The 25,942-nt window shown below is 40.2% G+C and overlaps 3 protein-coding genes across 9 annotated transcripts in view; 1 reads left to right on the forward strand and 2 right to left on the reverse strand.

Moving 5' to 3' along the window:
* Positions 1-2,776, reverse strand: part of AS3MT (arsenite methyltransferase) — a 24,074-nt gene extending 21,298 nt beyond the window's left edge. Inside the window, 1 exon segment of the mRNA XM_061637704.1 lies at positions 2,605-2,776. Coding sequence (XP_061493688.1) covers positions 2,605-2,776 — 172 coding nt within the window.
* On the reverse strand, positions 1,175-12,065 carry BORCS7 (BLOC-1 related complex subunit 7). Of its 5 annotated transcripts, none has more exons than XM_061636140.1 (6): positions 11,331-12,065; positions 10,272-10,445; positions 7,556-7,618; positions 6,213-6,256; positions 4,477-4,497; positions 1,175-3,517 (listed from the first exon to the last, which is right to left on the reverse strand). In XM_061636140.1, exons 1-6 carry the CDS (start codon positions 11,343-11,345, stop codon positions 3,466-3,468), a joined length of 369 nt encoding a protein of 122 aa, XP_061492124.1. In that variant the 5' UTR covers positions 11,346-12,065; the 3' UTR covers positions 1,175-3,465. The 5 variants fall into 5 exon arrangements, with proteins under 5 accessions (XP_061492124.1, XP_061492125.1, XP_061492123.1 ...); XM_061636141.1 differs by having other exon boundaries at positions 10,272-10,526; XM_061636139.1 differs by lacking the exon at positions 11,331-12,065 and adding an exon at positions 11,107-11,322.
* Positions 11,595-25,942, forward strand: part of LOC133389103 (steroid 17-alpha-hydroxylase/17,20 lyase) — a 43,582-nt gene continuing 29,234 nt past the window's right edge. For 2 of the 3 annotated variants that reach the window (XM_061636136.1, XM_061636137.1), the window contains exon 1: positions 11,595-11,757. The gene's annotated coding sequence lies outside the window, so the exon portion shown is untranslated. The remainder of the gene's footprint in view (positions 11,758-25,942) is intronic. The other variant, XM_061636135.1, reaches the window with a different exon arrangement.

The following is a 25,942-nucleotide window of genomic DNA, read 5'->3' on the forward strand; positions in this document are numbered from 1 at the left end:
TAGTCGTGGGGTGGGAGGGCCTTAGACCCGTTACTTTTTTGGGAGCAGGGTCCCTGTGTCTCCAGTGCCCTAACAAGGCAATCAGCACGAAAGGGAAATACTGTATACTAGCCACTGAGAAGAGTTTTCTAACTTGCTTCCTTGCCCTTTCCTGCTGATTGGAGCCAATCACAGTGAAAGGTGAGTTGGCCACTGAGAAGACTCTTTTCAGTAGGTAACATTCTCCCCTTTCATGCCGATTGGCTCCTAGGGACATTTGTTGTGGAAGAAATCATTAACAAGGATCTCATTCTCAACCCAGCAGCAAAAGAAAAAAAGGGGGAGGGTGTATGGCTGTGACTATTGTATAATGAAGAAACCCTGCACTTCCAAATTTGCCACTACATGACTGTTCCAAAGGTGATGGAGACTGCAGAAGTCCTTTTAAAATATAGTCAGAAGTTGTTTTGCAGACTGTGACCACGTTCTACTTTCACTCCATTCACTTATCTGCGGAATTTAAGAGTGGTCTTGCTAGATTAGACCAAAGGTCTGGTCCGGCATTCTATTTCCCAGAGATGCTAAACAGTTCATGCCTCTGGGAAGCTCCCAAGCAGGACATGGCAGTAGCTCTCTCACTCTCTCATTGTTGCTCCCAGCAACTGGCTTCCATCGGCATGCTGCCTCTGGAGCCGCCAGTTGCATTATTGCCATCATGGCTACTAGTCACGAAGAGAAGATAGCTCAAATTCTGCGGGCCAATATGCCTATATTCAGATACATTTTTTAAAAAAAGTCTTGCAACAAAGACAAGCAAATTTATGGCTTCAGCCTTAATAAGATTGCTCAAATTCTGAGGGCCAATATTTTACCTATATTTGACAGGTACAATTATAGTCTTGCTTGCAACATCTAGCAAATTTATTATGGTTTAAGCATTTGAGAACTACATTCTACTACATGCATGAAATGTTATCCTGAGTTGCACGTGAAGTGTCACAAGACTGGTGCTTTTGTGGTAAAGAACTAATATGGCTGCTCTTCGGGAAATCATTACAAATACAAGACACTTCCAATTAAAAGTGTCTATAGAAGTTCAGAGATAATTAAATTTTTACCTAGCTCACGTCAGTGAACCCTAGAAAGTATCTTACTGGGTACTGGGTATAATATAAATATATAGATCTGAGAACAATTATCACAATAATTTCAAAACAGCTTTTTATTATTGTTTGCTTTACCCATTAAATCATTGTATAAGAATGGACCAATCAGTATTAAAAACAATACAAATGGGACTTGCAACAAATTGTAACATGGAGTGTTCCTGTTCACTTTTCAAGTCTGTCAGCCATGCCCTTCTCCACAATATTCCATTCAATCCCCTCCCACATGATTTTCCATTCCAACCCCAGCTTGTGGCCACTGAGCATGCTCACTCTGAGTCCTCATTGGGCTGTTTGGGGAGGGTTCCCCCCCTTTTTTCATAAAAATGTGCCGTTTTCTTCAACCCTTGGAGTTTCCAAACGTCTGCTGATATTTTCCTCTTGTGAGTGGGTGGTATCATTTTGGCTAACAACACTCATCTCTGAACATCAGAAATACAGGGAATGATTTTAACCATGCACAAAATATAACAGCATCACCATTATCCACAGATATATATTTAACTGGTTCTTGTTTATATAGAGCAAGAGGCACAGCAACCTTAACACGTATTACATGTGATTGTGTGTACAAAATACTTTGTTCAGAGAAAGGTACTCATGATTCATTGATAAAAAGTGAAGGAATAAAGCATAAACAAACTAATAAAAAGAAAATGCATATTATAGATCAGTTCTGTTTCCCATTGGCTTTAATTTGGCTCAGTGCACAGCACTGTATAAATAAGATATCACATGTACTTCTCCAGCTGTATATCTGAATAGATTACTGGTTCTTTAGGGAATTACATAATGAAGCCAAGGCTGCTTAATCAAGAGCCATAACAGTGAATGTGTAGGAATGTAGTCCAAGGACAAAACTGACAGCAGATGTACAGACTTAAGGGATCTCTTCCAGGACTCTTTCTGCAAGAAAATATGCGCACTTAAGTAGTTTCAGCACAGCTCACTCTCATGAAATCAAAACTGCACTGAGAAATAGAGGGAGGGAATTAAAAGTGCAAACCTAATCATGTTTACTCAAAAGTAAAGTCTCATATGCCCAGTGGGGATTATTCCCTGGAAAATGTGCATAGGATTGCCACCTAAATGAGAAAATTTTAATTGTGATTTTATTTGTTGTACACCGCCCTGAGAGCTTTCTGCTATAGGGCGGTCTAGAAATGTAATTAAATAAATAAAATAAAAATAAACTGTTATCACCTGTATACAATGATGCATACGGATTTTGTTGCAAACTGCTGAAGTTAGTATTTTAAAGAAAACCTAAATAAGTTGTCACATTTCATCTTAGTATGCTCAGTCCCATTAAACACTTGCCACCATGGGCTCCTACTGGGAGAAAGGGTGGGATATAAATCTAATAAATAAATAAATAGATAATAATGAATTAAATAAGATGAGAGTGAGCCAGAAAAGGGTTCCAGTCCTTGAAGATAGAACTCTTTTGTTTAAGTACCTAAATAATGAAGGTAGATGTTCATTTTCAGGGATGCAAAATGCCAGTCATCAGTTCTGCAGTCGATTTCAGAGAAGTGAGAGTATTTAGGAACAATAGTGACTATTAACATTTCTAGCTCACTAGGGTTATTAAGCTGGCAAATGGTGCATTTGTGGATGCGCAAAATCATTGTGTGCAGTGACTACTGAAAATAATACACGGACTGGTTCTCTGCCAAAACCAGTATACATGGGATTAGGCTTTTTGCACATCACTGCAAACTACTTTTCAGGTGGATTAGAGGTGACATGCTTGAAGAATAATCCTGTACAAAATGGTGGTTGCACCTACACAAAATAACCACTTGCATATATAGCAATTTCAAACAACTTTCTAGTGCTCGGCTTAGTATGACAAGACTATGCCTCAGCCCTGCAAAATGAAGAATTTCACACTATATTTTAATTTGACTGAGGTTTTATAGTTTGAAAGAAGAATGTCATCCTTTGAAGCGCTCAAAAGTAAAACAAGATGTATTTGATTTATTATTTACAGAGGTGTAAATCCTCGGGAAACTAAATTCCTAAACAGATAATAGGATTGCAGTCTGTAATTAGATACATGAAAAATAGCTAGCCTTTTATAAAGACAACATTGGTGACGAAAAACATTAACAGCTACTCCCATTAGCAGGTCAGAGTCTTATACACTGAGCAATGTGCATTTTGCATCATTACAGCTAGCAGATGACTTTGGACATTGTCAGTCTCATAGTGCATTTGCTGAAGAGGGAACACAGGAAGTGTCTCCAGAAGTCCTGAGACGTGTTTTCTTCCATTAGTTTCAAGCTGTTCTTTAATAACATACAACATTTTCTTTTCATTTCAGAAGGTGGCTCAGTTGATCACACAGATTTGAAGACTGTTCAACACTAAAGAGGAAAAGAAAGAGTTCAATAGGTACTCACAAACATTTACATATATTAAGTAATTACTGTAAATGGGTCGGTCTGCAACTTAAGGCTGGACCAGGTGTATCGGGAAGTCACCTACTATTTTAGTCCACTTAATTCCCCTTCCCAAATCATCTAACAAAACCAAATCACTCCCAGGACTCGACTCAACTCTGAAAAGTATACCTAACCACCCAAATGGCAAACGATCCAATATTTTTATATTTACTTTGGAATAAATCCTGATTTCCTTCCAAATAAACATGGCTAGGACTGGACTGCTCATCATTCCAATTGAAAAATGGGGATGGGGGGCAGAAGAGAAGTGAGACAAATCAAAGTGAGATGTAAATGGTGATAATTTCTGCTAAAACCCATAATTGTGATGCTCAGTAGCAGAGTTAATCTGATCTTGAGTTATCAGGATATCACCTAGGAGAGAACCTTTACAGGGCAATGCTATGCGTCTTTACTTGGAAGTCAGTCCTATTACGCCCAACAGGGCTTGCTCACTAGTAAGAGTTAAGCAATCAAGAGTATCTACGTACTCTCACAGTTAGAGATCAGTAGAACAAGAAACAGAAACCACAGTGGGGGGAAAAGCAGAGTATAGCCTTCTTAGTCACTATAAGTTCCATCCACCTCTTAAAATTTTTTTTGAATCTTTCTTCATACATTTTACCTGTGTTTACTGTGTTACACATTTTTAAAAAAAACCCAAGCAGTATCAGTATTATTTAACATTTTTTGGCACCAGCAGTGTGCTAAGCATCATCATACCGAGGTAATACAGTCCTAACCTATTTACTTTATATTCAAAATAACAAGAACAAAATAAAAGGTCAAAGGTCATAATGTTTGGCAAAAGTGGCAACAAGGACATGTTGAGGGAAGTGTGAAAGATAACCTCCCACCCAAATAAAACAGAGCAAACTTACTTTTTCTGAATAGCTTCCTGCCTGGAAAATAATAGAAAAAAACATTATAAGGAAATTGGCTATAGGGTACTTAAGAATACAACTAGGCTGAACTGGATTTTGAGCTGATACAAGGAGGCCTGATTTACAGCTCATGAGGCTAAAAAAATTAAGGAGATATCAGATTGTCTGATGTCACTGGCATGGTATCTAGAACTGACCTGACATCCTGAGATTTGTTAGAAGTACTCTGGCTAAACCCCACTTTGGTTCATTCTGAGTTGGAAGAGTGGCAAAGCCCTGGAGTATTTTGCCCTGCACCCCCAATCTTCTCACTCATTGTGCCTTCCTGAGTATTGTGAAATAAGGACGAGAAGCAAGGGCCATCTTTTGGTACTTTCGGAGGAACATGCAGACCCTGAATTAAATGTTATGTTTTTCCTTGGCAGACTTCCCTTTCGCTTAGCAGAACAATTCCATTATTCAAAGGCAGCATTAGAAAAAAACCCAAATGTTTCAGAGTGTCAGCAAGAAATAAACACACAGCATGAGATCACATACCCTAAACCCCTCCTTTTTACATTCATTTGTAAGAGGAAAAGTGTATTTAAGAGCAGGATTTGAGACTAAGATGGCAATCTGAGCTCCAACATGTATAACTACACTCTCAAGGAACACAGGGCAGGACTTCAGACCACAGGTTGGGAAGCGAGTCTCTCTCAGTGCAAACCTTGAGGCAAAGAGATTATTTTCTGCTTTTTGGTCAGAGCTCCTTCACATCACTTCAACTGTATTCCACTGCCCATTCCCTTGGACTTAGGAAAGGTAATCGCGGAAAGTTGTCATTTCTTATAGCAACAGGGATCTTCTATCTCTTTAGTTTAGAGTATGAATGGGTTAGGATATTTAATGGCACCACACTGTCAGTAATGGTGTATTGCTATTATTCTCTTTTCTTTCAATAAAAGAAAGCTTTACTTTAACCTGATTTGTATCTACATTTCTTGGGTTATATACATAATTCAGATACATTTCAGGGCAAAGCCTGGTTTATTTCTAGCAAAAGATCCCCCTCTTCTTAAGGAAGTGTTTATTCGGATATGTGAGTAGCAGGTTCACACACTTGGGTTCCCAATAGACATGCGTTTAAGAGATTGCTACTAGTGATGCAAAGAAACTTGTGAAGTAAAGCTGTGAAAAGATAAGTCTGACTTGGTATAGGACAAAACAACTTAAGAAGATTCAGTTTAGTTATTTTATCCTAGCAGTTAATAGTAGATGCTCTCTTGAAATGCTAGTAATAGAGGACAAGCAGGACCTGTAACAAAAGTTGAGTGTGGCTGTTCAAGATTCCAAGCTACTTTATTCCATTCTGCCCTCCAACAGTCAGTCAGCATTCACTGGACAATAGTCCTCATTGGGCTGTTGGGGAGCCAGTTCCACCTTAGGTTTTCTTTTTCTTTTCTTTTTTAAAAAAGTAATTCTGCAAACTATGGTGTTCCCCTAAGCTTGCTGATACCTCCCTCTTGTGCGGGGTAGTGTCACTTTGGTTACATAAGGAATGGCACTCACAGCCTGATAGAAACAATAAAGAGGAAAAGACTTTAATAGTCCTGGGTTCAGTTTCAACCTTGTCCTGCAGGGTCCCTTGCAAATTGTGTAAAATGAACTACAAAGTATAAGGTCTATACAAGGTGAAATTGCATTTCCAGGAAGACCAGCCACTCAAATACAGAGTACACAATGTGTATACTTACTGGTACTGCAAATGAGTAGTTATAATGGCCATTTTTCTTAAACTCTGCAAAAGACAAAACATGAAATAAATGTTCTTTTCCACTATGATTCTAACAGTGCAATTATTACTCAGGACATTTTATGTTAGACACTCCTAGCCTAGAGCCTGTTACTCTGAATGATCTCAAAATGTTTAAAATTAACTTTCCCAGCTCTAAACCTAGTCAGTTCATCTATTCTCCCAAATTAGTAAGGAAAATTCTGATAATAAAGTATCTATGGCTGCAATCCAATACATATCTACTCAAAGTAAACGCCACTGAGTTCAATGGGACTGACTCCCAGGTAAGTGTGTATTGGATTGCAGCCTACGTTGCATAATTCAGGCAGATGGTTCTAGCAAGTACTGACTCAGCACTTTTCAGTGTGGTATGTGACCATCTGATTCTTGGTATATCTGTTCTATTTTACAAGTGTCAGTCACTTTGAGGACTCTAGTCAAAGAGCAGAATATAAACCAATTAATTTTACAGCTAGCACAATATTTAGATTCAGTTCAGCAATTTTAGCATTCTAATCCTGAGAGCAACAAAAAGATGACTTTGTGATTTCAAATTCCTAATAGGTAAGCTTGGTAAATAAAAAAGTCTAATGGGCTTGGGCTTGACAACATAGAGCCCAAGTACCATCTGTAACCCACCACACCATCTATCATCAGCCACATCATGAAAATTCATCACCAACCATCATATCACCATATAAATTGGGGGGCAATGTAGTCTCTGAGGAAGCAGACAACAAAGTTTTCCTCTTAGCAACAGGAAGCTGAGCAAGCTCACTTGCCACAGACTGGCTCACTTTACAGTCTGTGGACTGCAACTACTGCTCAAGCATTATTAATTACTGAAATTCCAATATAAATTATTAAAACCAAAAGCAGAAGGTTGGCATTATCACAAAAAATGCACAGCCTTCTGTAGCACTGTTCACGTATTTCAAAGATGTCCCATATACAAATAGAGATGAAGAGGTTTTTTGCCCAACTAAAAGCTGGCAATGTTCTCAGTATCAGATAACAATATGGCCACTGTTTGCTCAAATCTCCTTTAAATCTGACCATGAATACCAATGTCAAGGCTACTCTGGTAAATATAGACTATGGAAAATTGTAAAGGCAGGGAATGTGTAGTGTTTCTGGAATGAAGCCCAGATCTGTGTTAGGAATGGAACAAAAACAAATACTTTCCATTCCCAACCCTGCACTTTACTTGCAACCTCCTCTTTCCTGCATTTCTTACAGTTCACATTGGTCTACCTAGCCATCAGGCAAAGCCTTCACTTTTGTAGATAAAGCATTTCTTACATCTTCCGAGTGCAGGATAGCATCCTCTTGCATCACCATGTTTCTGGCAGCCTGTCCTAGGAACTGAAAGACATGGAAGCCACAGTAAGAGATACAAGTTTCATGTTCTTGGGTACCAGTGATATAGCCCTCCATTGGCACTCAAGGGTGGCAAGTCTGCTCACAGACTTCAGTGGGATTTAAGCAGTCTAAAATGACAATTATTGTAGGCTTAACAAACTGAGTTTTAACCCAGGAATAATATCTTCTTGGGTGCAAAAGAGACTGTTAGAAAAAAATTGTTGCCTGAAATAGTCTCTATGTAGAAGAAAATGCTTTATAAGTCATGAAATCAGTGGTGTGGGTCAAGTAAGCAAGATACTCTTATGATACATATTTACATATGATACATTTTATTATTTATAATACATATCAGTGTACATGGTGCTTTACAGAGTGACATAAGCAATCTAAATTTCAACAGTGGAAAGGAGATAAGAATAAGAGACATTAGGAAGGGGAAAGAATTCATTCACTTGGGAGTAGAAAATATTAAACACAGTACAGAAAACATTGAGTCCAAATGTCTAAAAGCTTGTGGTTTTTTTTACCCTTTTACATATGAAATCAGGAAGCAAAAATCCACTCATTCTCCCATCAAAAGAAAAAACCGTCAATATTATACTTTTATTTTTATGAGAAGTAGTACTATAAATTGTTTTCCTTCTTTTTACTTAATGTGGTAAAAATTTCTGACTTATGATTTATACTTAATAAAGATATTAACTATGAAAAAAAATATATAATGCTTTTTCCTAGCTGTATGTTAGTCACAAGGCCCAATCTTTAAAAACATCTTTAAAAACATCTTAAAAAACAATTCCAACACAGATGCCGACTGGGATAAGGTGTACGCCATTTTGTCTCTCAAGGCAGGAAACTCTGCTCACCAAAACTGAGAATTACTTACAGTTCTGAACCAAGATTTTGCATGTTCTACAGGTGGTACACAGTACTAGCCAGCATGATTAAGGAAGTACTTGTCATAGAAGGCCAGTTCATTGGGAATCTCTGAGAATATTAACGTAAGTGCTACTGAACTCTGAAATGTACAGCATTACTTAAAATCAGCTATTTGTGGCTAGATATAGAAAGAAAGACCCACTGGACAGAAACCCAAATAAACCCATCCTCTCACACCCCACTCCCATGACCACTTGCTCATGCTATTCATTTGGCTTAACCAGAGAGCTTCTGGATGCCACAGATAAAGTTAGTGCTACCTACCATCCCTGTGAATAATTTTATTTATTGATTTTATTTGTTAAATTTCTATACCGCCCGACTAGCATTGCTCTCTGGGCGGTGTACAACAGAAATAAAGTTGCTCCAGGGTTGAATTTTCTTATTGTTACTTTTAAGGTAAGTTTCCACACCGAGGGGGGGGGGTTATATAGTGACACATTACGTCAGACTGCAGCAGAGGAGGGAAAAGGGATGCAGGGCCACTCTGTAAATAAAGCTGACAGACTAGCAACTTTTGGCACCTCTCCTTGAACTTTTCCACTCTAGCTGGCCATTAAAAGAACTTGTGCCTGAGTTTATTTCCTCCTCCCCCCCCAATCTATTTTTCTTTTGTGTTGCCCCTTTTTAGACTGTAAACATGAAGGCAGGGGCTGTCTTTTTAATTTATCTACAAGCTGCTCTGGCAGCCTTTTTTTTTGGCTGAAAAGTAGGATAAAAAATTGTATAATTTATTTATATTAGCAAAGTTACATTAGCACTTTCTTGTCTTCCCCCCACTCCACCCCTGTAGAACAGATGATATCCTAGGGCAGGGGTGGGTAACCTGTGGCACAATTTCATGAAAGAGGCATAGCAGGAAAACAGTGGGAAGGGGGGGAAAGAAAATGGAAAAAGGGAGTGCTTTCAGCAGAAAAGGCTCCCCATCTCAGCACTAGGATGTGTACTCACAAACTGCAACCGTTTTCCTGTTGAAATTACTGCTGGGCATGCTCCCACCAATATATCACTCATACAATCAGCAGTACACCAGGAATTACTATAGGAAAGAGTGTCTAGCCCTAATTGACTGTTCATTCTCCTAGGTTGCTGGAAAGCCCAGGAGACTACAGTGAAAATCCTTCCCTCCTCCCAGGCAGGAACATTTGGGATTTTGTCCTTCTCAAAAGCAGCATCGCTCATGCTCATTAATAAATGCAGGCAACTGGCATCACTCCCCCCCCCTCCACCGGGGTACAAAGCAAAAAGGCACACCGGTATTCTGTTGCCGTTGAATTAAGAGCACAGCATTTTATTACTGCAGCTAATGGGAGTGAACGACTATTGTTTTTAAAAGGTCAGTGAAAACATAGTATGCACAGAGTGTTAAATGACAACTTTTAGTGCTAAGTCTCCGTTTCCACACCCCAGTTTTTAAACCAGAACAAGAAGGGAGCGATCAATCAAAAAATCAGTCCTTCATCTTCTTCCCTCCTTAGAAGGATGACAATCGAGAGCACTTATCAACTGCTGATCAACCTCCAAGCGTGTGTTGTGACATCCCACTTCAGAAATATAACCATGGAGACAGGAAGCTGGGGCTTTCCTAAAAGATCCGTTCCGAAGAGGTTGGCAACCTACAGTCACTACATATCCCAGCATACACTGCGCTCCCGTTGCCGATCTAAATTTGCGCTTTAGCGCAGTGCCTTCTGGACCTCGTAGTCTCACTCACCTCGGCGCTCCGGGAACCCTTCAGCACCTGTTTGGTGAGGGCAATGACGTCTGTGCCGCAGGTGGTCACTTTCTCGGTCAGTAGTCCCTTCACCGAGTGGCCAAATCGAGCTTGAACATCCACAGCACTCGCTGCTGGAGTTGCTGCCATCTTGTTATATCCAATCAAATAAGCCTATCGCTCGTGTCGAAGATTCAACGACGGTGAGGGGAAAAGGACAGAACAGATGAAAAGGCAAACAGGAGTTGATCGTGGCTGTTGAGATATGAGTTCAAGTCACTCTCCCAACTACCTTACTGATGCTCTCCGTTTAGTGTCGGAGGCTTATTTCCACACAGCACAGACATTACGAATTAATAAATAATTTTATTTAAGGAGGAGAATCTCTTTCCCCACTGTTTCATATTACAGTAGGGCCCCGCTTTACAGCGCTTCGCTTTACAGCGTTCCGCTAATACAGCGGTTGTGAATTGTAGAAAGGCCCCGCTTTACAGCGTTTGTTCCGCTTTCACGGCAGTTTTTTGCCGCCGGGCGCCATTTTGGGCAATGTTAGTCAATGGGTTCCGCTTTACAGCGGTTTTTGCTTTACAGCGGGGGTCCAGAACATAACCCACTGTATGAGTGGGGCCCTACTGTATTTACTCCTACGGATCACACAAAGTGACTTTGTATTTATTTATTTACACACACACATATATACACACCCCTCTTAACATATCCACAAACATGTTGCTCAGAAATGAATCATAATCCCAACCAATAAAATACAAATTATCAAACTAAAAACAGCAGCAACAAAACAAAACAAAAACAGGGCAACACTCACAATCAGTACCTTAAGCAGCAGCAGAATCAAAAGCTTGCACATTTACTTGGGAGTAGCAAAGGCCCATTGAATTCAGTTAGACTTCCAAGTAGACGTACATAAGATTGTGATCCAGTAATGCTACTGTCCAGGTACAAATGATACTAGGAAATGTCTACTTTTGGTGAAGTCTTGGACACTACTCCCTAGTTTCATTATCCAATTGCAAGTCTGCAACTAAAAACAGGATTTACCTTGAAAAACCGCATCCACTTCAGTGCGTGTAAATGTTTCTCTCTTTTTTCTATTTGGATCCTCCCCTACGCCGCCCACTTGCTCTGTCCTGGTCGTCATTTCATTTCCGGCTGCTGACAAACACACTTCCGTTTCTTTTCTCCCCCTTCAAACACAATATATTCGAGGAGAGAGCACCAGGGGGCAACCTTCTTCCTTGCTGTTAAACCGAGCTAATCGGCTGCAGGCTTTTTTCTTTAGCAGGTTTGCAGGTTGCTGGCTGGGGTGATTGAGCTTTACGAACTGCAGCCACACTGGGCTCAAGGCAGGGGGCGGGAGAAAAAAGGCTGACTGTGCCGGGCCCAAGGCTGGGAACAGGCAGGAGACAGCTCATGTGGCCTAGATAGGGTAGTGGCTTTGCTCCAGGCCGGGGGAAACAGAAGGCCGGTAAGTGGCTGAGGCAGGGCAGCGGAGGGGCAAGCTGGTAGGGTTTGTGAGGGTCTGAGGGAGTGTTTGTAAGTTCCTGTGTGTATGCGTGCGTGTTTGAGGGTCCCTGGGCTGTGAGTTTTCATGTCTGTGTGTGTGAGAGAGTCAATGTCCCTGTGTGTCTATCCACGTGTGTGTGGGTGTGTTTGGGGGTGCCTGGGCTGTGAGTCTCCCCATGCATGTGTGTGGGGATTGGGCTGCCTGGTGTGTGTGTGGGTATGTTTGAGGGTGCCTGGGCTGTGAATCTCCGTGTGTGTGTGTGTGTGTGCGCGCGCGCGCGCGCGCTGTAAGAGCGTCCGTGTGTGTGTGTGTGTGTGTGTGTGTGTGTGTGTATCCCTGTGTGAGGGGGGGATTGGGATGCCTCATGTGGGTGTGTGTTTGGGGGTGCCTGTGCTGTTAGTCTCTGTGGGTGTGGGTGTGAGAGAGAGAGTGTGTCCGTGTGTGTTTGTGGGTGTCCCCATGGGGGTGTTGGGGTGCCCGGTGTGTATGTGCGTGTGTGTTTGAAGGTGGGAGGTTAGTGAACAAAGGGTTCTGCCCCCCCTTTTTTAAAAATAACAAGTTTGTGCAGAAATGTGGAGAACTAAATTTAAGATTGAAAAAATGAGAAACAAAACTGACAGATCCCTAGCAGGAGTTATATATGAATTGTACAAATGGGTGGTGAGTAAAGGAGGGGGCTGCATTAGAAAACTTTTTTTTTAATTTACAAAATTGAGCTATCCCCCCAGTATTGGAGATAAGGAGTTAGCCCATTTCAAAAGAAAAACATTTTTAAAATATAAATTCAATATAAATTCAAAAAAGGGTGCAACAACTAATGGGGAACATCTGCACCTTTCCTTATCATTCTTGTATCAGTGTACAATCACTGTCTTCTGGGGTCATACCTCTTAGACCTTTGGCTTTTGTGCGGATGGATGCAGAGGTAGGCAACTGGGTGCCCTTCAGATGTTGGGACTCCAGCTCCCATCAGCCCCACACAACATGATCAGCCAGTGAAGATTTCACAGATAAAAATAAGAAGGCTCAACCAGGCCAAAGGTCCAGCCTGAGCTCCTGACAGGCTAACCATTTTTGTATAGCATAAACTTTTGTGGATTAAAGTCCACTTTATCAAATGCATGACATCTATTTCTAAATGGCAGGTATATATGGGGGGGGGGAGAAGAGGAATTGTAGACTGTGAAGTCTGGTGGAGATGAAATGCCAAAAAGTACAGACAGTGAAAATTACATTATTAGCAGTGGCCATTCACAACCTTCTCTTCCCCCCCCAAAAAAAATGTGTTGATAATAAATACATCCTGGCACTGGAATAAAACAGTAAACCATTTTTACATTAATAAACCAGGAGATTATATTTTAGGCCCTGTGCCAGTTTTTTTTTTTAAGCCAATAGAAGCCAAACTGGGAAGCTTTACATAGCAGTTTGGAGGGAATGTTCCCTGCAAGAAGAAAGTACCTTCTTTAGGAGGCTTGGGAGCCTCTTCCTCCAGTTTAGGATCCTAATTTGTTGTTTTAATATGTTTTAAAGTCTTTTGTTTTTAAGATGTTTTAAAGTGCTTTTGGTGTTTTTCTTTGCCACTCGGGGCTCCATCTGGGAGGCAGGAAGGGCAGGATATTATTATTATTAAATTAAATTTCTATACCGCCCCATAGCCGAAGCTCTCTGGACGGTTTACAACATAAAAATCAATATACAATATATAATATACGATTCATATCGATTTGGTCTAATTCAAATAAATTTATATAAATTTAATAAATAAATAAATAATCCTACATTTGGTGTTCCCCTAGGCACACACATGAAGTAAAAAGTAGCTGTATTGGCCCATAAGCACTTGGTCTTGAGAGGTGTACTGCAACTGAACATGGAGGTTCTAGGATTTGTAGCCCCATGAAACTCTTACTTACCCCTACAAATGACTCTAGGGTGGAGTGGGTCTCCCCTACTCCAACTGCTCATTAGATTTGATTTTTTAAAAATGTGTTGGATGCCTACAAGTTTCAAGGTGACTTCCATCAATAATTAAACACAAAACATGTAAATCTACCTATACTATCAGGGGAGAGGCAGTGAATGCCTCTGAATACCAGTTGCTGGGAATCACAAGTGGGGAGACCGCAGTTGCACTCCGGTTCTGCTTTCAGACTTCCCATAGGAATCTGGTTGGTCACTGTGAGAACAAGATACTGGACTAGATGGGCCATTGACCTGATCCACCAGACCACTTTTTATTTTCCTATACAAAAAATCAGAATCATATAACTAATCTTATTAAAACACATCAACTCCTTAAAAATACCAAATGAGATCACCAATGCATGACCAATTGTAAATAACACCAAATTAGATCTTCTTATAGTAATTGGCCTGTCAAATGCCTGGGAGTAGAGGGAGATCTTCTAGGTGTCAAAATGATTGTAATGTCAGTGCCAGGTGGGCTATATAAGGCATTATAGGATAAAACCAACTTTCTGGGTTGGGCTTTGAGATACATAGGCAGCCAAGTGCAGTTGGGCCAGAATTGATGTCATGCAGGCAACCTGTATGGGCCCAGTTACAATTCTGCCTGCTGTATTCTGTCCCAGTTGTGATTTTTTTTTCCAATTAATTTTTATTCTAATTTTCAAAACCAAAATAATACAAAAAGAAAACAACACAAATCAATAACTAATACAATACAAAAAAAATACATATATATAAAAATATTGACTTCCGATTTGTCATAGTTCAGCTATAAATCTATAATATATAACAAACCTATCTCTTAATAGATTATAAAATCACCTTCCTCCAGCGGTTATATTAGTTGGTTTCAAATCTCATTAACATCATATCATTTTAATATTCCACCAAAAGTCAAAGAGAAGTTTCCAATCCTTGAGATATATATCAATCAATTTTTTTTCTAAATAAACATGCCAATTAATCCAGCTCATCAAATCTACTAAATCCAGTAATTTCAAAACACTATAATTCAACTATAAATCTATAATATATAACAGACCTATCTCTTAATAGATTATAAAATCACCTTCCTCCAGCAGTTATCTTAGTTGGTTTCAAATCTCATTAACATCATATCATTTTAATCTTCCACAAAAAGTGAAAGAGAAGTTTCCAATCCTTGAGATATATGTCAATCAATTTTTTTTCTAAATAAACATGTCAATTAATCCAGCTCATCAAATCTACTGAGTCCAGTAGTTTCAAATCGCTCTTCTGTCATTATCCATATTGGGTCCATCTTCCATCTTTACGCACCCAAAAATCTTGCTGTCATAGTCATATAATAAAAGTCTGATAGGAATTTCCTCCATCACAGATATTTTCTTACCATCAAATCCAAACGTAACACTGAAGTATTGTTTCAAAGCCGCATCTCTGCTCCTCTTTTCCACATGATACACTAGTACATTTCTTGAAGGTTTTTCCATTGACACAAAACAGGGATTAATTCTATTAACTTTCTCCATTTCAAGTTCCATGAAATCCTTCCAGTCTAGGAATTTTTTTGAACCGATAATATCTTTATCTCCAATCTCTTCAATTCCTTCAGAGACAGCGCTGTATTCCAAACTGTAATATTTATCTCCAGGATCCGTCACAACCAGGAAATCCAAATCTTTTTTCATGTCCATATTTAAGCCAATCTCCATAGATTGAACCTTGCCTTTAATTTCTCTTTCATCCTTTTTTTGTTTTCCAGATCTATCTTTATTCTCCTTTCTCATAGAATCCTGAGTTTCTTTCAGCTCCTGTCTCATTTCATGAAATTCAGTTCTCCACGCTTGTCTATTATTTCTCAGTTCTTGTTTTATTGAGTTAATCCCATCCATTATTTTCTGAAGCATGTCTAGAAATAAAGTCCCTTCTTGTACATCCATGATCTTCTTAATTGCCATTCTTAAAACCAAAAGAACAAAACTCCTTCAATTTTCAATGTCCCAAGCAAAGAGCAGTTTATTTCTTTATCCAGTTACAAAGGAGTTAATCTTTCCAACCAACTAACGTCACACGCTAGACAGTCCTTATCTCTTAAATGTCCAGAAGTGCAAAAACAGCTTTTAGTTCACAGCGTTCAAATAACTAGTAGCAGAGAGAATGAGCAGATTCGTCAACAACAACAACAAAAAAGTAGATCAGAAAAAATAGTCCCTTATATATATTACACAAAAGTCTTGTAAATCAAAAAGATTTCTTGTCTCTCCCAATCAGAAAGCTCTCATCCGTTGTAATCTTTAAAACGCAATTTTCCATGTCAGCTTTTTGCAATAAAAAAAAAAAAGATAAGCTATTTATATTTTCTTCCCCCTTAGTTCCGTAAATAAAGAAGGAAAGTCTTACCTCATCTAGGTTATCTTAATTGCTGTTACTTTGACAAATCTCTTTAGCTATATAGATAAGAAAATGATAAATGTAGACAGGAGGTTTGCCTGCTAGTCCGTTAAAAAAAAACGGGTCACTTATCCAGCTGAGCTAGCATAAAATCCTCGCTCTGTCTGAACTGCTGGAAGACAGACAATTCTGACGAATTCCAGGCTCCAACAATCAAAACAAAACTATGTGGCAGATCTCACGCTTCTTCCTTATCCGGAAGAAATCATCCCCAGTCAGAAAAAACCCTTCTGACTGAATTTAAAACTGGATAAGTTTCATCCAAGACGGGAGCCCGTCTCAGAGGCAGCACAGGCGGAGGGATCCTCCTGGGAAGTCCCCAGTTGTGATTTTGAACTCTTTCCGAAGGCAGCCCCACGTATGGCAGACTGCAGTAATCTTAACCTGGAGTTACCAAAGTGAAGGGCACTGATGTTAGGTGTGTAGCTGGGCCACCAGCTGAAGCTGGTAGAGGACACTCTGGAAGCATCTGGCTGGCCACTCTGAAATGGGAAACTAGAGTAAATGGCCCGCTATGCTGGCTGTCTTTCCATTTCCTCCATGCGTCTGCCTGGGGAGGTTATTCAGATAACCACCCCCTCACCCCACATGGCCTTTTCTTCTGTTTATCTGCCCCCTCCTCTCCCCCTGCTAAGTCAGTGCCAAGGAGGTTTTGCAGCATCCCTGGCTCCAAGATCTGTTTAGCTCTGGATGCTGATAGGCTGTCACCACTGTATTGGTAGTTACAAGAAGACTTTTTCCCCTTTCTTCTGTTAATCTATATGCCTACATGATAATAAGCTCTTATGCCTGTTTGCAGGGTTAGGGATTCACTAAATTTATATCATCTCTGAAATGGTGGGTGTTGATTTTATGCTTCAAGCACCTTGCTGCTTCATAAACTTGGGTGTATATATGTATGTATGTGTGTGTGCTTTAAAAATGTTTATTTCAAACAGTCCTATGTATGGCAATTTATTCATCAGGGCAGGAGCCATGCATTGTCCTTTTATTTTTATCCGAAGTGTCTGCCCGGTAGATTTAGGCTATCTTAAGGTTTATTGCATACTCCTTTAGAAGTGCTTGTATCTGAGCATTAAAATGAGCTATTGACCATTCATTGAAAAGGACGGTTTTAAATATGATCGACCAAACGGTTAATTTAATGTGGCTGCCTCAGGATCACTAGAAGCCAGTCTGACAGAGAATGTCACAGCTGCAGTCGCCTCCCTGATTCCTGTCAGTGACCCAGAGCCAGAGTTTATAGTAAACCCTTGGGATATTGGCTTGTGTACTTCGGGAACTTTGCTCTCCTGTGAAAATGCTGTTGTGGTCCTTATTATCTTCCATAATCCTGGTCTTCGTGCCCCTATGTTCCTCCTGATAGGAAGCCTATCTGGCACCAGCCTTGCCACTGCCCAGGGCGGTGGAGCGCTGTGTGCCCCACATGGCTTCTGGGAACAGAGGAAGCGGCCAGGGAGACCTTTGGTCCGCCTAGCTCAGTGTTGCCCACACCGACTGGAAGAGGCTCTCCAGGGATGCAGCCCTACTTTGACAGGCTGCCAGGGATCAAACCTGGGACCTTTTGCATGCAAAGCGAGCACTCTAACCACAGAGCTGTGGCTCTTTCCTTGAGGCCCAGAATGTCGGAAAGCAATGTAGGTAGACGTGAGTCAAAGGATTTATTTGTAAAACTTAGAAAATATGTGCCCAACGTGTTTCGGCTGGAAAAACTCCTGCCTTCGTCAGGTGCTGGAATGCATAAATGAGAAATCTCATTACTAAACCATACATAAAATTAAAGCAAGGCATATATAAAATACAAAGAGCCATCTATGTACTTTACCTTTATTCAGGTAAAAAGTCTGAACACATGCGATAATCTGCACAAATTGCTGCTTGAAAATATCAACCATAAAGTTTTCATGACTGAATCAATCTGGTGAGGTATAAATAGAGAACGCCAAATGAACCATAACCACTCGGAAAAGGTTAATTGAAAGATTCGTTACACTTGTGCATCAGGGATCCTGTCAAAATGTTAAACCCAACAATCACTCAAAAAACCTACAAAAAGAGGTAAGATGCATTTGACCACAAGGGGTCATATCGAATTATCAAATCTTACAGGAAAGGAAAAACTCATCATTGTCCTCATCTAATTCCATGGGGGAAAAGAGTATATACCCTCAAAGATGCACATAAGTTTTTTCAAAAATGTATGCCTATTATGTGCATATTTCTTCTCCAAAGACCAAAGTTTTTAATCTATAAGAGTGTATACACATTTAACAAAATGATCTGCTGGAATAGAGGTTGGATACATTATTAACAAGGGGTCTTAACAAAATATCAAACCTTACAGAAGGGGAAGAAAATCCAAGTCTTCATTCAGTCCGTGGGGGAAAAGGGTGTTCAATTTCAAAATCCATGCAAGTTCATTTTTCAAAAGCATCTGTGCATTCTGTGCATGTATTTTTTTAAAACCCAAAACTTGAATTCTGTAGGAGTGTGACTACATTCCACAAAATGATCTACTAAAGGTGCACCAGACCTTTTTCGCCTGATATTACTCAAATGTTCTCCAATTCGTACTTTTAAAGGTCTAGTTGTCTGTCCAACATATAATTTGGGGCAACTGCATTGTATCATATAAACAACATTTGGCGTATTACATGTGGAAAACATAGAGGGTACTGTCGTTGATTGAAAGGATTAGTAAACTGTTGTTTTCTGAATATGCAGTGCATACAGTCCCCTACTTTGGGGATGCTATTGGGGATTGAACTTGGGACTTTGGAGTGCAGAGCAGCCACAGAGCTACGGCCCTGCCCTTAAAACATGGGAAGCTGCCTTATTGCAGAGTCAGACCACTGCTCCATCTAGCTCAGTACTGGCTTATTCCTGGTGGTTTTTGTTAATATTTAGCTGCCCTTCACCTGAAGGTCCCAGGGCGGGTTGCAACAATTTAAAATGCAACATTAAAAACAGTTTGAAACAACTTACAATCGCAAAAAGTAGGGCAGGTCCTAAAAATATGCATCTCAAGTGTCAAAGGTCAGGGTAAAGAGGTGTGCCTTCAGCATTCCCTGAAAACTGTACAGCTGTTTTAATGGGATTGTTTATTATATATTTGAAATATGGATGTGTTGATGCTATTGTTTCACTTTGTATCTTAATTATGGATAGCTGTATTATTTATAATTCTTGTATGCTTGCTGTTGGCCTGTATCTCTTTGTGAACAGCCTTGGTATTTCTACTTGAAACGAAACTTTTTTAACAATAATCAAAATAAGAATTAATTTCAGTAGGGACTAAGTTCCAATTATTAAGGGCACTTCAACCTGAATATTTGGTGTTGATCTTCCGTGCAGGTTTTCCACAGGGATACATCCTCACCAAAACACCACCTCACATTTTCCCATTTAATCCTAATTTACTGTTTCCAAAGAAAATCCATTTTTATTAAAAAACAAGCAAGCAAGCAGCGGAAGTGGTAAATCTGGATTACATCTGTGCGTGCACGGAGGCGGGGGGCAGGATATGGGAGAAGCTCCAAACCCATAACAGACTGCCACATGGATGGGCCTTCAACTTAAACTTCCCTTATGATCAGGAATCTTTGTATGGGGGGGGGGTTTAAACCCACTAAGCCCAGGGTCAAAAATTCCCAACAGCTCCACTGTCTGGGATGAAGTTCTACTTAAGCAGTCATGCTTAAGATAGGTAAAACTGACCATGGGAAGGAGGAAGGGGAGGGGAGGAGGGGGAAGGGATTGGAAGATGCTCCAGGCATCTGGTTGTCCACTGTGAGAACAGGATGCTGGACTAGATGGGCCACTGGCCTGATCCAGCAGACTATTCTTATGTTCTTATGAAGGGATGGGGATGGGGAGGGAGGGGCAAAGGAAGGGGGAGGGAAGGGGCAAGAGGGAGGGAATAGGAGGGAGGAGAAGGGAGGATGGGTTTTATCGTTTGCATACTTTTTGAGTTCAATGGGATTTATTTCTGTGCAATCATGCTTGAAAATGGAAATGGACTGCCTTCAAGTCGATCCCAACTTATGTTGACCCTATGAATAGGGTTTTCATGGTAAGCAGTATTCAGAGGGGGTTTACCATTGCCTTCCTCTGAGGCTGAGAGGCAGTGACTGGCCCAAGATCACCCAGGGAGCTTCAAGGCTGTGTGAGGATTCGAACCCTGGTCTCCCAGGTAGTAGTCCAACACTGACCTGGGGGAGGGGAGGGGAGGGGGAGAAGATTGGGTGGGTGGGCACTGGGCAGAAGGGAAGCCTCTTTCCAAAAGGAACACATTGTGAACAGTATCATTGTTTTTCAGCGTTTCCCTCACCTTTTTATTCTACAGCAGGAACATGTAGCCTCCCACCCAAATTTAAACCAAAGCTGTCCCTGGCCACATCCACACCAGACCTTTATTTCACTTTGAACAGTCATGGCTTCTCTCAAAGAATCCTGGGAAGTGTAGTTAGTGAAGGGTGCTGAAAGTTGCTAGGAGATGCCCTGTTCCCCTCACAGACCTTCAATCAGAGTGGCTGACTGTTAAACCATTCTCTCAGGGGAATAGGAGTCTCCTCTCAGCACCCTTCACAAACTACACTTCCCAGGATTCTCTGAGGAAAGCCATGACTGTCTCACGTGAAATCAAAGACTGGTGTGGGTGGGGCCCCCTGATTAGGCAAGCCGAGCAGCTGTGAGGCTTTTAGAATACTGACAGTTGGTTCTTACTGAGCATGCCCTGCGTTATCATAGGCTGCCAGCCAAAATTTCTTAAATTAATTAAAAATCAGCCAGGCATTTTTTAAACTTTTAAACTGCAGAAGATGAAGGTCAGAGTATGGGGCAAGGTCAGTATTAGGATTACAGATACTCTGTGAACATGGCTGATTTTTAATGAATTTCAACAGATTATGAGAACTCAGAGAAAAAAGTCCAAAAGGGCTCTGGGGTTTTTCCCTCTGTTTTTAGACTTTGAACTCCTGATTCTCTCTGACTGTTTTATGTATCGCCATGAAAATTGAGAGTGTTGTTAAGCAAGCATTTCTGAGCTCAGGACTATAAGATTTGTAAGGTTTTGTTCTGAAATGAGCTTATGGGAAGCATCAGAATGGCTTGGGGAGTATTTTCAATTTAACATTGCGGAATGTGAAAAATCCACGCTGACTATAGAGAATGCTTACAAGATCTACTGTGCTTGCTCAGGCTCCTCCCACCTGACCTTTGCACTAGAGCTCAGCCTCCAGATCTCCATGGCTGTCTCCCTGCAGTTCCCTCTGCTGGATGGAACTGCTACCTATTATAACAGTTATCAATTGGAATTAACTTTTTTTTATTTCCTCAGCCTAGATTTGAAATTATGGCCACAGAATATATGACGTAAATTGTTTAACAAGTCAACAAATTACCATCTTTATGTATGCAGATCAGAATAGATCAAATGCACTGTTTGTTACGTCCTATATTGCCCTTGATACAAATACAATTCATGTAGGGGTAGATTCCTCTATTAATTTCAATATTTTTCTTCAGTGTATTGCTTCCAACTTCCTTTTATTTCATCTTGGTCAGTCAGTGTGTTTTCCTGTTGATTATTCAACATCCCTACTCTTGGTTTAAATTTCCCTTTAATTTCTCTAATCTTTTGGAATAGGGCTCTTGTTCTACCTTTTTTGTTGTCCTCTTCTATTTCTGTACAATAGCTATTGTAATAGTTCTCTTTGTCCCTATGTACTAGTCACTGTATTATTGCATTTAGGGTTCTGACCATGTTTCTATCTCCTTTTGCAATAAAATTACAATAAAATTGATTACATAGGAGATAAAACTAAAAAGAATCCTAGTATTTGTTTCAATTGTCATGTTCCCAGTATATATCTCCACATTTGACCATGAGATGTTGGAGGATTAAGTATGTGGTCTAAGGAATTGACAAATTGAACAAGGGGGTACTATATGGTGTCAAATCTATTTTTATGTGATCTACCTTGTGCTACCTGTACTTGCGATGTTAGGTTCTCAACCAAAGCTATCTCCCACACATGGTTATACCATGTGTCTAAAGAGAGCCCTTCAAGTGTTCACCATTTGTGTGCAATCTTGAGTCTGGCTGCTACCAATAGTAGTAGCACCAGCTCTTTGAAGAGTATATCTTGATTTGAGTTAATGAAAATATTTAATAGTGCTAGTGCTGGACATATTGTCACAGGTTGTTTTGTAATTAGAGTAATGTCTGAGAATATAATTACCCAGAAGGCCTGGACATGGAGACAATCCCACCACATATGTAGATACAATCCACGCATACCACATTGCCTCCAGCAGTCAGGACTAGCGGAGTTGGTGATGGGGACAGTTTGAGTGGAGTCATATACCATTTGTGTATAGTCTTTAAAGAATTTTCTTGGATTTGAGCAGATATGGATTTGAAGGGACGCATGGTCCACATAGCGTTCCATTGCTCCACTTCTGTAATAATGTTGTTCCTGGTCGCACATCAGCTTGGTGCCTATGAGAGAGCCCATTGATTCTGTTAGTAGCACTCTGTAAATCCTAGAGTTTTCATGGATCTTTCTGTGCTAGCAGGATTAAATTTTCAAAAGCAGTAAGAGGTCTTAATGCCTGCTCCATTACTATAGGCTTGAGGAGGAAGCGGGATAGCTGATTACAATGGAACCAGTTTAAGTTAATTCCTGGGACGCAATTTTTCATTACATTTCCTGACAGTGGAAGGTTGTTCTTATATAGGTTTTTCAACCTATATAGGCCACCCACTTCCCACTCAGATCGTTTAAAAACTTCACCTGCCTGAGTAAACAGAGGATGAAAGGCAAGTGACATTAGTGGGGAAATAGGTGGTGCAAGTTTCCTACTCCAAGAGTTCCAGACCTTAAAAGTTAATTTTAAGAATGGGTTATCTGTATTGATCATGTTCCGTTCTTTGGGGACAAATGGCAAGGCTGGTTTGTCTCATTGTGTATCAAGGAGCATATCTGTCTTAACTGAGAGGCATCAAAGTAATATTGTAGGTGTGATATCCCAAGGCCTCCTCTGTATCCCATGCTATACTGAATTTTGTTGCGGATTCTAGTTTTTTTGCCTCCATGTATAAATTTACTGAGCAGTGATTGCCACCTGTGCATTCTTTTGTTGGGAATAGCTACTGGGAGAGTTTGGAAAAGGAATGAGAATTTGCATAAAATAGACATTTTTACTGCCGCTATTCGACCCAACCATGACATATTCAGTTTAGTCCATCTCCTAAGTTCCGGATGATTTTGGAGTAATAAAGGGGTATAGTTCTCTGTTCCTAAACATGCTAAATTTTTGGTTAAAAAGACTCCTAGGTATTTAAGTCTTTTAGGGCATTCCTTGAAACCAGACAATCTCCTAATCTGCTCCCTCTCCTCTGGTGATATTCCTAGATACATAATCTCAGCTTTCAGCATGTTAATTTTGAATCCTGTTACATTACCATAGTTAGATAAGACCTTCAATAGTTCTTCCATTGCTTCCTGCAGGTTTGGCAACATCAAAGCTATGTCATCTGCAAATAAGCTGATGACATGCTAAAATCCATTGATGACTGGGTCAACAATATGTGGATTAGAACAAATGGCAATGGCAAGTGGTTCTATGGATATTGCAAACAGGAGTGGGGACAGTGAGCATGATTGTTTCACCCCACGGCATATTGCAAACCCCACAGAATCAGTGCCATGTACCCGAACAGTTGCTGTTAATTTGTTATAAAGCCGTATTATGGCATCTATAAAAGGTTGTCCCATGTGGAGTTTAGACATTAGTGCACGGAGATAATTCCAGTTCAATCTGTTGAACGCCTTACAAGCATCTAATGACAAGAGAGCTAAAGGGGAGCTTGATATTGTGCTGTGATGTAATACATTTAAGAGCCTTCGAACTGGATCAGAAATTTGCGTGCCTGGCATAAAGCCAGTTTGGTCCGGGGAGATGTATTGAGTAATAAAAAAATTTAGCTGAGAAGCTAAAAGAGATGTAAATCATTTTTCATCTTGATTTAACAAGTTAATGGGTCTATAGGACTCTGCCAATGCCAGGTCCTTTCCCTGCTTTGGAAGGATTGTGATCCTAGATTGATGCCAGGAAGGTGGAATTTGTCCTCCATCTAGGATATCAGAGAAAAGAGAGGCTAAGTGAGGTGCTAAGAGGTCTTTACATTTTTTATAAAAGTTTCCTCCGAAACCATCTGTTCCTGGAGCTTTATAGTTTTTGAGTTTTTAAATTGCGGCTAGTACCTCCTCTGTGGTGATAGACTGATTTAATAAATGCATATGGTCATCTGTGGGGGGGGTCATAGGTATCTCTTGAAAAAAATTGTTGATAGCTTGTGCTGATGTATTGGTTAGAGTAGAGATCTGGGTGAAATTCAGCAAAAACATTACTAATACTTTTGGAATCAGTAATTAAATCCTTACCTTTGGACTGGATAGAGTGGATTTTCCTTTCCTCTTGTATTTTTCAAATACAGTTAGCAAGCAATTTGGAGTTTTTATCTACGAATTCAAAGTATTTTTGTTTGGTATGCATCAGTTGCGCTGAGATTTTTGCAAATTCCAGCGCTTCAAGTTTTGCTCTTTTTTGGAGGAGCGAACAATAGGTTCTGGACTCCCTCCCTGCGTTTGTGATCTAACTCTAGGTCTGTAATTTCCTTTAGTAACCTATCTCTCTCTAATTGATTTAATTTCCTCTGTGCCTTAAGTTCACTGATATAACCCCCCTGGATAACAGATTTCATTGCATCCCATACAATGGAGGGAGATAGGTTATCATGGGAGTTCAAGTCAAAGTATTCCATAATAGATTTTTCTAAGTTGTCCCGAGACATTTTGTTTTATAACAAGGAAGATGGGATCATGATGGTGTGTGGAGAGGCGACGCAGCTGAGCCCAAACGGTAGCATGGTCAGATAATTCCATACAATTAATTCCCACATCAATCAGTTTATCTCCCCAGTTGGTAGAGGCAGGAATGTAATCTAATCTTGCGTAATTTTGGATTCTTGGGGCAAAGCAAGCATAGGCACAGTCAGTGAGGTGGAGATTTCTCCAGGCATCAATCAATTGAAATTGGGACAGTAATTCTCAAAATGAGCTGTGGGGTTGATTTATCTGAGCCTCTCGATCTTTGCCTGTCCATTTTGGGTTGATTTACCATATTTAAATCTCCTCCAAGAAGCAGCTCTCTTTCGCTGAACAGACTCAGGTCTGCTCCAGGAAGGAAAACTGATTTGCATTTGGACAATAAACCAATGCAAGAGTGATTAATTTACCATCTAGGGTGCCTTTAACAAAGATATATCAGCCTTTTTTGTCTTTTTGAGAAGAGATTAATTTAAAATTAAATGTATGATCCAAGAGTATCACAAGCCCCTCAGATTTAGATGTGCCTGGGGCAGTAAATTGTTGGGGATATCGCTTATGTTTCAGGAGGCAGCTTATGACGTTTCTGTGATGTGTCTCCTGCAGAAATATCACTTCAGGCGAATCTCTACAAAGAGCATTCAACACCTTGCGCCTCTTAACTGGGTTGCCTAGTCCCCAGACATTAAGAGTCAAAGCATTTAAAGTATCCAAACCCATAATGGTATCTTAGGTGGAGATCTTGGATTCAGCTTAGTATTTTCACAATAAAACTTTAAATTAACAAAGAAAGTTAAACTATTAAACCTTGTAAGAGAACATTTCTTCAACAAGTATGCCAGATGAGA

The sequence above is a fragment of the Rhineura floridana genome, chromosome 7, assembly GCF_030035675.1.
Source record: "Rhineura floridana isolate rRhiFlo1 chromosome 7, rRhiFlo1.hap2, whole genome shotgun sequence".
Classification (NCBI taxonomy): Eukaryota; Metazoa; Chordata; class Lepidosauria; order Squamata; family Rhineuridae; genus Rhineura; species Rhineura floridana.

What these genes read in the sequence shown, in the direction of transcription:
- BORCS7 (XM_061636138.1), bottom strand. Translation starts at nt 11,139, where the DNA reads ATGTGCAAGCTTTTGATTCTGCTGCTGCTTAAGGTACTGATT. An exon ending in TGCTGCTTAAGGTACTGATT is followed by an intron (nt 10,446 to 11,097) that starts GTGAGTGTTGCC and finishes CACGAGCGATAG; the next exon opens with GCTTATTTGATTGGATATAA. An exon ending in CAGGAAGCTATTCAGAAAAA is followed by an intron (nt 3,518 to 4,476) that starts GTAAGTTTGCTC and finishes TTTCCTCTTTAG; the next exon opens with TGTTGAACAGTCTTCAAATC.